General features: G+C 48.2%; 2 protein-coding genes across 2 annotated transcripts; one reads left to right on the top strand and one right to left on the bottom strand.

Moving 5' to 3' along the window:
- Positions 1 to 98: 98 nt before the first annotated feature.
- Positions 99 to 15,012, top strand: P175DRAFT_0462354 (AAA family ATPase midasin). The gene is made up of 2 exons (XM_040894789.1): positions 99 to 8,075; positions 8,135 to 15,012. Exons 1-2 carry the CDS (start codon positions 123 to 125, stop codon positions 14,936 to 14,938), a joined length of 14,757 nt encoding a protein of 4,918 aa, XP_040750864.1. The 5' UTR covers positions 99 to 122; the 3' UTR covers positions 14,939 to 15,012.
- Positions 15,013 to 15,036: 24 nt separating this feature from the next.
- P175DRAFT_0503009 (PRCC domain-containing protein) lies at positions 15,037 to 16,463 on the bottom strand. Its single transcript, XM_040897528.1, has one exon. The coding sequence runs from the start codon at positions 16,426 to 16,428 to the stop codon at positions 15,163 to 15,165; it is 1,266 nt and encodes a 421-aa protein (XP_040750865.1). The 5' UTR covers positions 16,429 to 16,463; the 3' UTR covers positions 15,037 to 15,162.
- Between the last annotated feature and the right edge of the window lie 885 nt (positions 16,464 to 17,348).

Here is a 17,348-nt window from a genome sequence, read left to right on the forward strand (position 1 = left end):
TGCCACAATATGCCGGCAGAAAAAAGATAGCGAAAAAAAAAGTTGGTGCGGGCAAAAGTCACGACGGGTTTTTCGTCTTTCATTCATTCATCGAAGGAGTTCCATTGGCGGCAGGGTTCAGCATGGATGCCAAACCTGCCTACGAGGGGACCTTTAATGAGTCCCAACTCCTTGAACAGCTTCCGAATGAGATTGCGGCCCTCATTCGCACAGCTTCTGGGACACAGTACCTGAATGCGCTTGCGGTTGGCGCGTCGAGAAAAGGGTACACTGAGAAGTTTTTCTACATATACGAACCGATTTTTGTGGACCTAGCTGCACGATGGATTCTTCCAGAGACCAGTGTCGACCATGTAGAAGTTATCTCCGCATTTTCACGCATCTTGCCACTGGCACCGCATCTACGATCTTTCGCAAGCCAATATGCCATGTCTCGGGCTGGACCTCTATCGGCTTTGGCTGCGTCTAATGAATTGACTCTTTTGCAAATAGACGATTCTACGATCCGCAACTTGCTCCTAGCTATTTTCCGGCTGCTCTCGTTTGATCTAGAGACCTTCTCGCCCGCAATTGCTCCATCACAGCTGCAAACCCTGTTTCGACACCGCGATCTATCCGTAAGATACCTAGCGATACGATGTTTCTCTTTATATATGCGCGCAGCCGATTCTGCTACGGACAGGATTACATGGACACACTGTGCAGATGATTTGATTGAGGGAGAATGGGAGGGGATCACCATTGATTACCGTTGCCTTGGGTTATGGGAAGAGCGTCGATGGGATGCTATAGAGAAGCAGCTCCAGACCGGGAGGGCTACACGGATACTTTCCGAGAGCCTGGAACAAATAGGGGAACTGCGGGATTATTTCACTGTTCGAACCGCTGATGTTTGCGGCGTGTTGATTCCACGACAGAATGATGCTTCGCTCTCGCCCTCCTCAATTGTGAAAACGCCCACGGCTGTGGAAAACTTGCGACGGATAGCATCCGCTTTGATTACATCCAAACCCATTCTACTTGTCGGTTTGCCGAACTCGGGAAAGACGTCCTTGATTAATGATGCCGCAGCGATCATGGGACAGTCGGAATCCATGGTAACACTTCACTTGAACGAACAGACGGACGCTAAAAGTCTTCTTGGCATGTATTCAACATCTCCGAATACGGGAAGCTTTTCCTGGCAGCCGGGTGTTTTGACAAAGGCTGCAAGAGAAGGTCGGTGGATTTTAATCGAGGACTTAGATCGGGCCCCCTCGGAAGTTATTGGCCTTATCCTGCCAATTATCGAAAAAGGGGAGTTAACTATCGCGAGTCGGCGAGAGCGAATTAAATGTGCTGAGGGGTTTAAGATAATCGCAACGATGAAGTCTTCCTACAATATCGCAGGAGAAGAAGTGGCACCGAGTACGACTATCCTTGGGAGCAGACTCTGGCAAAGAGTACAGATAGACTCGCTCATGATAGACGAGGTTGAGGAAGTGATTGCGCATACGTTTCCACTGCTCCAGTCTCGTGTTCCAACTATTATAAACGTCTACCAGAGACTTTGTTCTTCCTTTCATGGAAGTCTCGCAATCAAGAGCTCCCAAGGTCGAACCCCAGGTTTGAGAGACCTAATCAAGGTTTGCAGCAGAATGCACCAGCGGCTTCAACGACTAGGGATAAAGACAGGCTACGAAGCTACTCCTGAAAGCACTGAAGATGAAATCTTTTTGGATATTGTGGACGTGTTTCTTAGATATCTCCCCGAAAGTACTTTGGCGGATTCGCTCGCTTTGGTTGTTGCAGAAGCACTTCAGATTTCGCCGCAGCGTGCGCAGTTTTCCCTCCGCGAACGAACACCTGCAATTCTCGACCATGGTAACAGTTTGACCCTTGGAAGGGAAACTTGCCGCAAAATCAAGATCCCAGCTGGTTCGGCCATGAAGCTGACGGCCGCATCCTCTCGTTTTGCTACGACAAGGGCTGCCTTGAAGTTAATGGAGCAAGTCGCTGCAGCTGCTCAAATGGCGGAACCCGTGCTCCTTGTTGGAGAAACGGGTATCGGCAAGACCACCGTAATCCAGCAGCTGGCGACGTTAATGCGGCAGAAACTCACTGTCGTCAATTTGTCGCAGCAAAGCGAAAGCACTGACTTGCTGGGCGGATTCAAACCTGTCAATATCCGCACAATGGCTATCCCAATGTTTGACGAGTTCAATTCATTGTTCGAGTTGACATTCTCGGCGAAGAAAAACCTAAAATTCCTGTCATCAGTAGCCAAGAGTGTCGCTAATGGTAACTGGGTGCGCCTAGTCAATCACTGGCATGAAGCTGTTCGGTTAGCTGAAGGTGTTTTTAAATCCACCAATGGTTCTTCCAAGGGAGATGAAGGAGAGCAACCCTCCAAGAAAAGAAAGCTGGACTCCCCAAAGTATCAGTACCTGCGACAAAGGTGGGAAAGATTTGCTGCACAGTTGCATGATTTTGAAGCCCAGGTATCTCAGGGCGATGCGAAATTCGCATTTGCCTTTGTTCAGGGTAAGATAGTCCGAGCACTACGGAACGGCGAATGGGTTCTTCTCGATGAAATCAACCTAGCCTCGCCTGATACTCTTGAAAATATAGCGAGTCTTCTACATCATGGGAGCGAAGGATCGCCCTCTGTTCTCCTTTCCGAAGCAGGCGAGGTGGAACGTGTCTTTGGCCACCCGGATTTCCGCATATTTGGTGCCATGAATCCCGCCACCGATGCTGGGAAAAAGGACCTCCCCCCGGGTCTTCGCTCCCGATTTACTGAACTATATGTGCACTCACCAGATACCGAATTGGACGATTTGCTGTCGTTGATTAGGAAGTACCTAGGAGACTTGATCCTAAGTGACTCCAGGGCTGTGCCGGATCTTGCGCAACTGTATATGGAAACGAAGAAACTCAGCAACGAGAACAAGCTCACAGATGGTGCCGGACAACGCCCGCACTTTAGCATAAGAACACTTGTCCGTGCGCTGATCTATGCGGCTGACCATGCCCACATATACGGACTACGTCGAGCAATGTTTGAGGGATTTTCTATGAGTTTCTTAACAGTCTTAAGTCGGGAATCGGAGAGAATCCTAATACCATTGCTCGAGAGGCACATCCTAAGCAATGTGAAGAACATCCGGGCACTGCTTGGACAGACACCTAAGCCTCCAACCGACGGTAGTGATTATGTGCAGTTTAAACATTACTGGATGCGCAAGGGTCATTTAGTTCCTGAGGAGCAACCCCATTATATCATAACACCCTTCATCGAGAAGAATCTCAGGAATCTTGTGAGAGCAAGTTCGACTCGCCGATTCCCAGTTTTGCTTCAAGGCCCAACTTCCGCAGGAAAAACAAGCATGATTGAATACCTTGCAAAGGTCTCTGGAAACAAATTCGTTCGTATCAACAACCATGAGCATACTGACCTTCAAGAATATTTGGGGTCTTACGTATCTGATGATGATGGAACTCTTCGTTACCAAGAGGGGATACTGGTAGAGGCGTTGCGAAACGGATATTGGATTGTTCTGGACGAACTAAACCTGGCACCGTCAGATGTTTTAGAAGCCCTAAATCGACTGCTAGACGATAACCGTGAATTGTTTATCCCAGAAACCCAAGAGGTGGTTCGCCCACATCCGAATTTCATGCTGTTTGCAACTCAAAATCCTGCTGGCTTGTATGGAGGCCGAAAAGTTCTATCTCGTGCTTTTCGGAATCGTTTCCTGGAGCTCCACTTTGATGATATCCCGGAAAGCGAGCTTGAATTTATTCTCAAAGAGAGATCGCAAATAGCCCCTTCTTTCTGTACTAGAATAGTGTCTGTCTACCGAAAACTCTCCCTATTACGACAATCGAACAGACTGTTTGAGCAGAAAAACAGCTTCGCTACTTTGCGTGATCTGTTTCGATGGGCTCTTCGACGAGCTGATGATCGGGAGCAGCTGGCAATCAACGGATTTATGCTCCTCGCAGAAAGAGTGCGGAACCCACAGGAGAGAGCCGCGGTGAAGGGTGTGATTGAAGAGGTTATGAAGGTATCCATCGATGAAGACAGCATCTACGGCATTTCTGAAATGGACAGACGTGCGCCGAATCTAAGACAGCTCGCTCCTGGGATTGTTTGGACAAGGGCGATGAGAAGGCTTTTCATTTTAGTTTCAACGGCACTCGAAAACAACGAGCCTGTTCTACTTGTAGGAGAAACAGGTTGTGGAAAGACCCAGCTTTGTCAAGCGGTTTCAGATGTCTACCGGAAGCAACTATTCATCGTGAACGCACATGTTAACCTGGAGACTGGAGACCTTATAGGTGCTCAACGGCCTGTGCGGAATAGAGCTGCCCTTGAAGATATGTTGCTCGAGGATCTAAGAACAGTACTACGAGAATCTGGCGGAGATTCAAAGACTCTTGAGGAGCTAAAGCAAAGCTTTCATAGCCTTACCCCCGATCAGCGGCAAGCATCGAGCCCCGAATTGATTCAAAGAATTGAGAAAAACACCACGCGTTTAAATGCTCTATTTGAATGGACAGATGGGAGCTTGATCACTGCTATGAAAACAGGGCAGTTCTTCCTTCTGGATGAAATTTCTCTTGCCGATGACTCGGTGTTGGAGCGACTTAATAGTGTCCTAGAGCCTCATAGGTCGATACTTTTGGCAGAAAAAGGCCCAATCAACTCCATGGTTGTAGCGGACAGCGGTTTTCAGTTCCTCTCTACAATGAATCCTGGAGGAGACTATGGCAAACGTGAGCTTTCTGCCGCTCTGCGAAATCGAATGACTGAAATTTGGGCCCCTCAGCTGTCCGAGGACGAGGACATTCTTCCTATTCTCCGGACGAAACTCCAGCCAGAGTTAAAGCACATCCCTCAGGCGATGCTGCAATTCGCGAAATGGTTCAAGCAAATTTTCCAGAATTCTTCCACCAACTCTCTATCTATTCGTGATCTCTTAGGCTGGGTTGAATTTGTTAACAAATGCCACGGCTCTGACCCTATGTTTGCTGTGGTGCAGGGCGCTGCTATGGTCTTCATCGACACATTGGGAGCCAACCCTGCAGCAATGCTAGCAACAACATTACACAATCTCAAGGGCAATCGTCAACTGTGCCTGGATAAACTCCATGAGCTATTTCATGTAGATGCTTCTAGCATTTACTTGCAAAAGTCAGTCATCAATACTGAAGGCGGGTTCTTGTGCGTTGGGCCTTTTCAACTTGCAATGAATGGGGATACCCAGCCTAATACTCAGTTTATTATGGATGCTCCTACAACAATCGCTAACTCAGTGCGGATTGCTCGCGGTCTACAATTATCGAAGCCTATCCTCCTTGAAGGTAGCCCAGGTGTTGGGAAGACTACACTAGTGACTGCTATTGCTAAAGCCCTCGGCAAGCCCCTTACGCGAATCAATCTATCAGAACAAACAGATCTCACGGATCTATTTGGATCCGATGTACCTGTGGAAGGGGGTGATGTTGGCCAGTTTACTTGGCGCGATGCTCCTTTCCTCCAAGCAATGCAACGGGGTGATTGGGTTCTGTTGGACGAAATGAATCTAGCCTCTCAGTCCGTCCTTGAGGGTCTGAACGCTTGTTTAGATCACCGACAGATGGTCTATGTTGCGGAACTTGACCAAACATTTAAACGGCATCCCGACTTTGCCCTGTTTGCTGCACAAAACCCTCATCACCAGGGAGGAGGACGAAAGGGTCTTCCTGCATCATTCGTCAATCGGTTTACGGTGGTATATGCTGACAGTTTTACTGACACTGACTTAAAGCGTATATGTGCAAAACTTTTCCCCGGAAGCCCCTCTCTGCAGACCGAACGGCTTGTTGACTTCGTCTCTCTGTTGAATGTGGCAATTACCCAAGACCGGAAGCTTGGCGTCCTCGGCGGCCCTTGGGAGGTCAATCTACGCGATATCCAAAGATGGCTTCAGCTAGCAGATCGGGGGACCTTGCAGATAAATACGAAGGATTTCCTTGATATCATCATCTCTCAACGGTTTAGATGCCAAGAGGACAGAGACAGAGTTTGCCAAATCTATCAACGAGTCTTTAGGGATGTTCCGGTAATCACCAAAAGCTACTACCACAACATGACGCCGGAGTACATGCAAGTAGGGCTTGGAGTTATGCGCAGGGACTTGATACTTCAACATATGCATATACCGCACATCAAGATACTTCCTAGAGACCTCCCAATTTTGGAGTCATTAATGCTTTGCATCGAACAGGCATGGCCTAGCATCTTGGTTGGTGCGTCCGGTTGTGGCAAAACAACCCTGATAAGGAAGCTCGCAGCAATCAACGGGGCGAATTTAGTTGAATTGGCGCTGAGCGCTGATACTGATACGATGGACTTAGTGGGAGGTTTTGAACAAATTGACCACAATAGAGAAGTCTCCTCTCTTGTCTACGACGCTTCCTTGTTTGTTCGACAACATTTCATATCTGCCTACCCACTGGATGGCACTCCTAAAGAAATTTCTTTCTTCCTCGAGCTCTATGAGCAATTACAGGGCTCAGATGTATCTGTTGACATAATATGTACATCTTTGGAAAGAATTTATCAGCACTATCCCCATAATAACCTCGAGAAACTGCTCACGCGCGCACAGGCCCTGCTGAAGGCTATAAAGCAGTCGGAACATATCAAAGTCGGTTTTGAGTGGACTGAAGGTGTTCTGACCCAGGCTGTCCAGAGTGGGGATTGGGTTATTCTCGATAATGCCAATTTGTGTAACCCATCCGTTCTTGACAGGCTCAACTCATTGACCGAGCCGAATGGAGAGCTGATTCTTAATGAGCAGCGCACTGAGGATGGGAATGCGAGGGTTATTCGGCCACATCCAAACTTCAGGCTTTTCTTCACGATGGATCCTCGCAACGGAGAGTTATCTCGCGCCATGCGGAATCGCTGTGTGGAGATATGCTTCTTGCCCCAGGAAGACAGCACTTTTGAAAGCCCCCTTATGCCATCTTACACCTGCCAGTCTTCTTTGTACCGCCTTCGGTCACTTTGGGATACTGGTTCTTCCATTGCTTTCGGAGAGCCGTCAGAGTCTTTGGAGGCTCGCGTGGACCATCTTTCGGTTGCAGACTTGGCGTACCTCCAACGGTCACAGCATCTGGTTTCGCCGTACGCTTCAGATTTCCCAGACCAATTTTCCAGAACGATGGATCGGTATGCATCCGTAATACACGATAATCAGTCCTTCCAGCCTTTCCGCCACATTCAGAAGACCATCGAGTTAGGGGGCGCTTCATTCAACATCCAGGGCCACCTACAACCTCTGCATCCTCTAGTCAATGAGCCACTCGCTTTGGTGCTCGGCCAGCACGTGCCGTTGAATTTCATTATAATGTTAGCTCAGCTGCAAGAGTCTAAGCTCGATCTCCATCGTATTAAACAAGCTTTGTTAAATGCAGATTCATCCGCCAAACTCCTTAAACCAAGTCAAATGAGCCGCTTGGAGCGTTCTCTGGCGTCAGGGCGCATACCCTCGTTGATGAAGGATTCCACCCAACCGGTTGCCGCCTTCATATCTGACTGCGGGCAGGCCGTCTATGATTTCATCCAGCAGCTGAATGACGAAAACATTCAAGCTGTTGATCTAGTGCCTTCTCTTCGTGAAGTTATTAGTTTTTGCGCGGATATTCTAAGGATCACTGCGGCTACTGAACTGGATCAGGGAGAATTTCAAATATATCTCCAACTGGGCAGGGAGCTATGCTCCTCCCTCCTGGATTCGAGTAGTGTTTTCCAGCCACTGGCTTTTGCTTTATGTCAAGCCCTAGACCGGTTCCAGGAGAACTGGGCCCTCACAACAGGTCTTGGTATGCAACAGTTGTGGGAGTCATGGAGACCAGCAACTGCAGCGACTCAGAATCAGTTGAAATGTTTATTGGATCTGGAGAAGGTCGCATTCGAGTTCATGCAAATCGCGACTAAAACGCGTTTGAACCTGTCTCAGCTGAGCCAATTACGCAGCTCTTTGGTCGATGCTCAAAGACACATACTTTTGGATGGTGCGAATGGGGATGAGCTTGTCCAGGTAAGTTGGCTTGATTTTTTATATTATCTTATGATGTATTATATGCTTACTTTTTCCAGGGCATCAAACAAACTGTAGTCGAACTGGCGGGTTCTGTGCAAGAATCCGACCTCACCCAAAGCCCTTACTTCTCCAACGAATTCGAAGTATTGTGCCAATATCACGATATTGTATCCCCTCAAAACACCAGAAGTTCCAAATACGCCATTCAATCCCTATCAGCTTTATTGGCTGGGCGTCCCGCAAAACCTTTAAACGGGTCAAACTTGCAAAGTCGCGTTCCTGATATCCTCAACAGACTTTCGCTGTTCTCGGGATTCCAACGAGCCTCGGGTACTGGCACTGCCGTTAATGGTACACTGTCTTTGTCATTGTTGTACAAATTAGCCTTCGTGAACCGAGCAAGTCTGGGACAAATGGACGCGTTGGAGGAAGAGAAGCAAACGCTTTCTCGAGCGCTATCTTTGACGAGTCAGGAAATTTCTATGGATCAGCTAAAGCTCCTTCGACAAATGCTACTGAAACTTGCTGTTGAGCTTGTACAAACTCACCAAGCCTTTTTCGATCCGGCTACTTTTGAGCAACTGATTAATTTCCTCCCCGCGATTGGAGGGCAAAATGTGCCAGCTAACATCTCCGTGCCAAACATCCGCCTCATAGATGGATTGCCCGATAACCATTACTTCAGAGTTATTGCAGATAAAGCGCTCCCAGAGCTTATTACAACATTGGTGACAACACCGGTGCATGGGAGGGTGGCTACTGAACAAATAGCTAGTGCTCTCGTCCAGTTTGCTGTTACCCTTTTGTGGCTTTTTGTCCCCGACAAGCCATTTGATCCATCATTACGTCTGGTGGTGCAGAGAAAACGTTATGATGAGCGTGTGACGGAGCTTACATCTAAGGCGAATGCTCTCTCATCGTTCGAAGAAGGATTCTCTGGAAAGTCCACGAATACACGGAAGGAGCTTGTACAGCAAGAATTGCGAAGCTTGGGTTCAGCTCCTCCACCGTCTTCCGTCACCCGCCCAGCATCCTCTGAAATCGGAATTCTCCATGGAGAGTTCTCGAGTCTGATCAAATCAGTACTTGAGAGGAATCCCGAAAAGCTGATTAACGCAACAGAAAACAGTCCGGAAAACGAACGTATGAGGAATTTATTGCGTGATAATATTCACCAACTAAGTCGACGTTTGAGCACGAACTACAGATCCTACGACGATATCACTATTCTTGTAGTTCATTTCCTGCAGCTTCTAGACCTTGGTCTTTCAATGGGCACTGCCTCCTTCAGTGAAACAAATGATGTGGTATGCATCCGAACTATCTGCGGACGTACGCCGTTCCTTGGAGGTTTTGTTCAGGCCCCTTCAGTACCGGAAGAAGAACTCATGGGCTCGAATTCGAAACACGCATTAGAGCTAATGTTCCATGAACTGTCTTCCCTCAAGGTGGCGGAGAACATAGAGCCCGGAGTGCTTTACACCAAAGGCGGCCGTGAGTCTCTGCGCCGAATAGTCGAACATTTCCATTTGTTATGGAAGGCAAAACTTAAGGACGACCAGGAGGAAGAAGCCCGCAAGAACGAATTGTATCATTATAAGGGTTCTTGGGAAGACAGTGAAGAAGTTGACGAAAACGAACTACATGAGCTCTTCCCGACATACGACGATGGCAGCGATGAAGAAGCCACCCATGCAGACAAGATTGACCCGAAAGCCATCTCTGTACGTCTTGCAGCACTCCATGCCAAGCTTTTCGAATTTGAGGACCGCGGACGAGTTTTTTCAGAATATGTCAAGAGCTCTGCTTTATTCGTAGGATCATTATGGTCGGAGAACAAATTATTCTCGTCCCAAGTACATCCTAAGGAGCAGATGTCTAGCATCTTCTTGCTTCTCAAGGATGACCTCGACGGGCAATCAACCGGCAGTGGCAAAAACTACAACTTCTACACAGACCAAAACCTGACAGAAGCTAAAAAGCTTCTGTCCTTAACCCGCTCTGTGCAATCCCGGTTTGCTCAGATACAGAAGGCCTGGCCTGATCATGCAGTTCCGGCAGACGTCATTCTCTATTGCAAAGAGATTTATCAATTCAAGCACACGGAGCCTGTGGCAAAGTTCCTCACAAAATTGGAAAAGCTTCATTCGCTCGTTCACGAATGGCAGCTTGTAGCAAGTCGGGAGTACTCAGCTGCTTCGTTCTATGATGAAATCACGAATATGATCATATCATGGCGCCGACTCGAGCTGTCAACCTGGGCCAAACTCCTGGACCTTGAGAAAGAGAAGTGTGACCGAGATGTGAGCTCGTGGTGGTTCATCGCTTTTGAGGCCCTTATTCGTGCACCGATCCAAATCGCGGAGGCCGGAGAAGAAGATCTTGGCGATCATGTTCGAGACGTTATTGCTACATTGGAGCAATTCTTCCAGTCAACTACTGTAGGCCAGTACAGTGAGCGCCTTCGGTTGATTAAAAACTTCCGCTCTCTTCTATTTCTCTACGTTCAAGACTTCCCAGCCCTCAAACAACTTGTATCCGCACTAGACAACTTCATGCAACATCACAGCCAGTTTGAACCCTTGGTCTGCAAACTTTTAACTGAGAGACGCTCTGCGCTGGAGAAAGATATAAAGGACCAGATACAGCTGGCCAGCTGGAAGGACACTAACATTGTCGCACTGAAAGAGAGCGCCCGCCGTTCCCATGTGAAATTGTTCAAACTCGTTCGCAAATATCGTGCAATTTTGGCTGAACCCGCGCAACAAATTCTCAGTCAAGACATGCCTGAAAAAGAGGAAGATTCGAACCCTGCTGGAAATGATACGACCACCCCTTGTACAAGTATTCCCGAAGCCCTTGCCTTATGTGAAAAGGATGGACAAATCTGGTCCAACCGTCCTCCTAGATTTAGGAACCCGGACGGAACTACGAGCAATATGATGCATATGTATGCGTCCATTTCCACCGATTTCGATATTGCAGAAGACTTGAGTGGTTTTGTGCAATTCTTCATTGAGAGCATCAAAGAGTTTAGATCACAGACACCAAAAATCCTCACTGAAGAGAATAAGTCAAACGTGCAACATCTCAAGGCTCAGAAACGCCGTTTCTACGCGGAAACCCTGAAGCAATTATTTGAAATGGGGGTCAAGCGAAATGCTAGCACAAATCTGACAGAATCTCAGGCATCTGTTGCTCAGGTTCTTGCGACTAGTCCAGCTCTTGTAGCTAACACTGCACTAAGCCCACTGATTGGAAACTGTGATATCTATTTCCATAGGTTTTTGGACCTGCTTCCGCGTGTCCGCCAAGCCTCGCATAACTACTCTGAAGATCTCAGTAATGTGGAGGTGTCAAGAAGTGCAGGGTCAGTCGAGCATTTGCTGTTCCTGGTCAGAAAGCAGAGAACGGCCATTTCTCCCGCATTGTCTGATTTGATGTCGCTGCAATCGATACTTGCCAAGATAACCAACCTCTGGAAATGCGGAGCCACTTCTATCGTCAAGTCAAGCTCACAGCTTTTGGCTGGTCGACGGGGTGCAATGACAGCAAGCTCCTGGTTAGTCCCAACTCTTGGGCTGGCCGCAACTGTCATTGAACTGCATTCCAAGTTCTCCGGTATCGACTCAATGGATATCTGCAAAGGACTGCAACTCTGGAAAGAGAATTTCGATCGCCTAAGGAAAGCCTTCAAAAATTTACCTGACTTGCCTAATGGAGTCACGTCTAGCCTCCACAAACAGACTCTAGACGAGGCTATGTCTTCTCTCAACCAGTTGAATACTGATATCTCTAAGTGGGGCCAAGAGCGTCCTGACCTCACATTTGTTCTCGACCAATTACTTCCTTGGCTGAATGTCAGTATGGAATCAGGTGAACTTGAGCAGGAAGTGCATCCTCTCGCCATCGAGGACTTTGATAACGGCCTCACTGCAACTGTTGACAAGATTCTCGTTAGCCTTCAGAAGTTGAAGGAGGTCCCAGCCATTATTACCTTCACCGGGTCATTGTCTCGAAGCGATGAATTCTTCACCAGGGCTCTGAAGTCCGTCCATCTCCCTGACATCACAAAAGCTCTGAATGCGGTTTTAGAAACACTACAGACTGTACACAAACATTCCGACTCCGGGATCCCTCTCGCAGTGGCATTGATGACCAGTCTGCTGCCTATCCTGAACAAATACTCCCAAATCAGCCAAGATCTTGTGTACCGCTTCCTCACGGTGCATAGAGAGACCTGCAAGATGTCTTACATCCTAAGCAAGTCTTTCGTCCAAATTGCATCCGAAGGTTTCTGCAGCCCACATGAGGAATCTACCGAACAAGGCAAATCTGGAAATCTAGAAAGCGGAACAGGTTTGGGTGATGGTGAGGGCGCGGAGGATATCAGCAAAGATGTGGGCGACGATGAGGACTTGTCCGAGCTTGCACAGCAGGAACAGAAGGAAGATGCCGCAGATGATATGGATGCCTCTGCCGATGCGGTAAATATGGATCAAGAGGATTTGCAAGGAGAGTCTCGTGAGCAGGAAGGAGAGGAAGAAGACAAGGATGAAAGCGGCGACGAGGAAGACAGCGATATCGATGAGGAAGTCGGCAGCGTCAATGACTTGGACACATCTGCAGTTGATGAAAAAATGTGGGATGGCAGTCATGACGAGGACCAGAAAGAGACCGAGAATGAGGAAGGAAAGGGTGTATCGGAGTCTGACCAGCAAGCAGTAGCCCAAGAACGGCAAAATGGTGAAAAGGGTGATGAGAACGAGAAGAAAGAGGGCGAAGAAGAAGATGCAGAGGACGAAGAGGAAGAAGAGGAAGAAGCACCCGAAGACGAGGGTGAAGCCATCGGTCGCGAGGATATGGACGTGACAGATCCCCACGCAAAAGAACAAGAAACTCTTGATCTGCCCGAAGAAATGCAGCTTGATGGTGATGAAATGGATAACGATGAAGGCCCTGAAGACGACGACGGATTTGACGATATCTCGGATAATGGCTTTGCCCCTATGGATGATGAGCAGACAAATGAGATGCAACAAGATAACCTTGACGAGGAGGGAGGACCTGAGCAATCTGGAGAAGAAGAGGAAATAGATCCGACTGGAGAGGATGGGGAGGATGAGAAGACCAATGAGGCCGAGGCTGACGAGGAGGCAAAGGAGCCCGGGGAAGAGGCCGAAGAAGAACAACCAGACGATTTCCTCACTCAAAGGGACGATAATGAAGCAGCAGGAGAAGAAGTGGCTCCTAGCGAAGCGGTGAATGGTGGACTTGGTGCCGAGCAGGATCAAAATCAGGAGAAGGGCGCATCGGGCAATGCACAACAGCAGGATGGTTCAATGGATCCCTCTGCCGAGCCAAATCAGCAGACGGGGGCTGCCAAAGATGGGGAAGAAACCGAGAGACATCGGGATGCAGGAGGCGCAAACGATGTCAACCCAGAAGATCCTCAGTTGCAGGCGTTCAAGAAGCTTGGTGACGTTCTCGAGCAATGGCACCGTAGGCAAAAGGAAATCATGGACGCGTCAAAGCAGGAGGATGGAGAGCAGGACGAGCCACTACCCAAAGATACTGAAATGGGTGACGCTGATTTCGAACATCTCGCGGATCAAGACGATGTTGCTGATACTCAGGCACTTGGCCAGGCTAACGAAGACCAAGCCCAAGGCCTTGATCAGAATAAGGGGGTCGAGTCAGATGTTAAACCAGGCGATCAAGAAATGTTGCCAGACGCGTCTGATGAACCTCAAGATCTGCTGGATAACAAACTGGAAGACGAAATGCAAGTAGACCAAGAGGGCACTCCTGCTGAAGAACAAAAGGCTGGAGCTCTCATTCCGGGGGACTCGCACACCCAACAACGCTCGACTGAAGCAGTTCAGCAAGCGGAGGATGAGGAGCTGGATGAAGTCGATGCACATCTGGCCGCAATCCATCTTTCATCGACTCTCCCTCCTCTGACTGAAAGGGGTGAAGCTCAACGCCTCTGGTCAAAGTACGAATCGGCCACCAATGATCTTTCACTCTCGTTGACTGAGCAGCTCCGCTTAATCCTAGCGCCCACGCTGGCAACAAAGCTGCGAGGTGATTTCCGCACAGGAAAGCGACTCAACATTAAACGGATCATTCCATACATCGCCTCCCAGTATAAGCGCGACAAGATCTGGATGCGCCGATCGATTCCTTCCAAACGCAACTATCAAATTATGCTTGCCGTTGACGATAGCAAGTCGATGCTTGAGAGTGGCAGCGGGCAGTTGGCATTCGAGACCCTCGCCCTGGTAGCCAAGAGTCTTAGTATGCTCGAAGTCGGGGATCTCTGTGTTCTCGGATTTGGAAGTGAGGAGCATGTTAGAGTCGCGCACGAATTTGGCAAGCCGTTCTCCTCTGACGCTGGTGTTCAAGTATTCCAGCATTTCAGTTATCAACAAACCGGCACTAACGTCCGCAAACTGATTGCGGACTCCATTGCCCTGTTCCGAGAAGCTCGCTGGAAGCAGTCCCCTGCAGGCGGCGGCGCTGATCTTTGGCAGCTCGAGCTGATCATATCAGATGGTATCTGTGAAGACCATGAGACAATCAGCCGGCTTGTGCGCCAGGCCCAAGAAGAACGAATCATGATTGTATTCATTATTGTGGACGCGGTGAAGGGAAGCTCCATTCTCGATCTTACCCAGGCTAGCTTTGAACCTGATCTGGAAAGCGGTACTGGAGAAATGAAGTTGAAGATGAAGAGGTATATAGAGGGATTCCCATTCCCTTATTATCTTGTTGTGCGTGATGTTCGAGAACTACCAGCTGTGTTAGCTACGGCGTTGAAGCAATGGTTTGCGGAGGTTGTTGATGTATCGTCTTAAATTGCATTGTGGTGTTTTTATTTGATGTACAAAAAGCAATGGTTTTTTTTTTTTTTTTATGTAAATAGCTCTGGTTATTTCAGGTATAGATTTGGATAGAAAAGTGCATGAAATTAAGATTTCTTATTCAAGCTGGTGGTAATCTGAAATATCAATTTAAAAAGGCTCATTAACTCCACACCAATGCAACGCCCTATAGGAGGACTCTTGGTATCCAGCATACTCTACCACCCATACTTCGCACCTGCTTCTTTCTTGTTCCGTTTCCCGGATGCAAAACTTTCCTCCAGTGCTTCCCGCTGAGTACTCGCAGCGTTGACCAATTGCTGCAGCGTATGTTTCCCAGGAGCGATAGCCCTGACGGGGTTGTGCTGGGCTGCTGCAAGATCTGTTTCATGGGCCAACGCCTGGTTGGCAGCGTATTCCTGGTCTGTATTGAAATGGAGGATGCGTGACTTGGAGGGGTCCGCATTGCGACCAAACAGCTGGCGTCGTTGAGAGCGCGAGAGATTTAGATCGTCAGCAATATAATCTAGCGTTTGTGCCTGGGGAGCTGCCCCTTGATTTGATGCCGACGAAACAGTATCCGATTCGGGCATAGGGCCTGCTGCGGCTGCGTCCTCATTCCTAGTGTATACCAGGGGCTCATAAGCGCCACCCTGTGCTTGCGTAGTGCTACCCGATGCAGAATCTTCCGTCGACAAAGAGAAGAGACTAACTTTCGGCTTCGGCGCAGGAGCAGGAGGAGGAGGTGGTGGTGGTGGTGGAGCCCCAGACTGTGAAGTCGTTGTAGCGACTTGCGTCGACTCCTTCGAAGCAGTCGAAGCCCCAGCAAGAGTAGCGGCGATGACTTTCCTCTTCTTCGGTTGCGTCCGTCCCACAGATAACGGCTTAAACATCATCGGATTACCCTTCAACACAACCTCCTCTGGTTTCTTCTTGTCCACAGCTTGCCGATCATTCTGCTGCGCCGCGTCTGAGGCCTCTTCCTCCCCGCGCAAAGCCCCAGCCTTGGGAATCGTCTCATCATCATCATCATCATCATCACCGCCACCAGCTCTGCCCGCCCCAAACGCCATATCTCTCCGCATCTCCGCATCAGCTTCCCGATCAAACCCCGGAGCAATTCCAGTTTTCAAACTGAATACCTTCCGCGCAGAGCCTGGCGCCTTTTTCTCTTTATCCGCGGTAGCGTTGGTTCGTTTCGGCGCTGGAAGAAACGAATTAAACCCAGAAAAGGCCCCTCCTCCTCCTACCCTGGGCTTTTTCCGCGTGGGGCCATCTTCGCCATCTGGGTTCTCTGGCTTGAGTTCCGGCAGAGCGACGCGGATCTTGCGGGGGTTGCTTTTGTCGACGATGGAGTGGAAGTTTGCGCTCGATGAGGACGACGACGGAGCTGGTTTACTAGCTGTGGCGGAGGTGGGGGCGGGCGAGTCGTTTTCGCGCTCAGAATCCGAGGCTTCCGAGTCGGAATATGATACAAGAGCCATGGTGAGGGGCTTGGTTAGGGTGTGTTGGGGGGGGGGGTAGATTGTTGAAGATGGAGGAGTTAGCTAGCCTGGCTGGCAGAATTATGATACATTACATGTTATGTTGGTTTTGGAATGTACTGCACGGGCCACGGTGTATCATTCCTATCTTATCTGATCATCGCATCCAGAGATTTTCAACATCTGTGGATTATTTTAGCAGACTCTTCCCACTACCCTATACTATGGCTGCGATTGGTGAGTCTTTGGTTTATTCCGCTGACCCCTGGGGCATTTACTTATCCTGAGTAGCCCTGTTATGACTTCATCCAGTTGCTATTTGAGGGTGTTTTTAATCTAGAGCTAAGAGTCACAAATAGTCTGGAAATGGCATGATACTCGGCACTACTAGGGACCCCAGACATAGATAGGTATAGCTATAGTTCAAGCTTGAATAGAAGTATCAAAGTTAGCTCCCAGTACTTATCTTATCAGTCCTCAAAAGGTACACCCAGGAATGTAAATGTCAGGGGGCAGAGTCGGATTCAGATATTCATTGACTAGGAGCTAACCAGACAGAACAGCAGAATAGTAGGTATTAGGTAATAAACAGGACATAGCTTGAAGAGCTATAACAGGATTAAGGATAATATAACTTAAATATAGGAATAAAGATAGATAGTCAAGGTAGAATCTAACTAGATAGGTATTATAGCTTTATATTATAATAGTACCCCCCTTCTTAGGGTCAAGCTTTATTAAGACTAGAGAGAAATTAGCTAGGATTTCTTAGGATAATAAAGGTAGTAATTATTTACTAATTAGTAAATATTTTTTAAATATTTAACAGGCTCTTTAATTAGCTTATTATATTTAATTTACTTAATAATATATTATAGTTTAGGTTTACTATAGTCTTGATAAACTTATTAAAAATTAAG

The sequence above is a fragment of the Aspergillus ochraceoroseus genome (assembly GCF_002846915.1).
Source record: "Aspergillus ochraceoroseus IBT 24754 chromosome Unknown P175scaffold_6, whole genome shotgun sequence".
Taxonomy (NCBI): Eukaryota; Fungi; Ascomycota; class Eurotiomycetes; order Eurotiales; family Aspergillaceae; genus Aspergillus; species Aspergillus ochraceoroseus.

Bases quoted from the DNA above. Each gene is read 5' to 3' on its own strand.
- P175DRAFT_0462354 (XM_040894789.1), top strand. From the start codon at position 123: ATGGATGCCAAACCTGCCTACGAGGGGACCTTTAATGAGTCCCAACTC. The intron at 8,076-8,134 runs GTAAGTTGGCTT...TACTTTTTCCAG, and splicing joins ATGGGGATGAGCTTGTCCAG to GGCATCAAACAAACTGTAGT.
- P175DRAFT_0503009 (XM_040897528.1), bottom strand. From the start codon at position 16,428: ATGGCTCTTGTATCATATTCCGACTCGGAAGCCTCGGATTCTGAGCGC.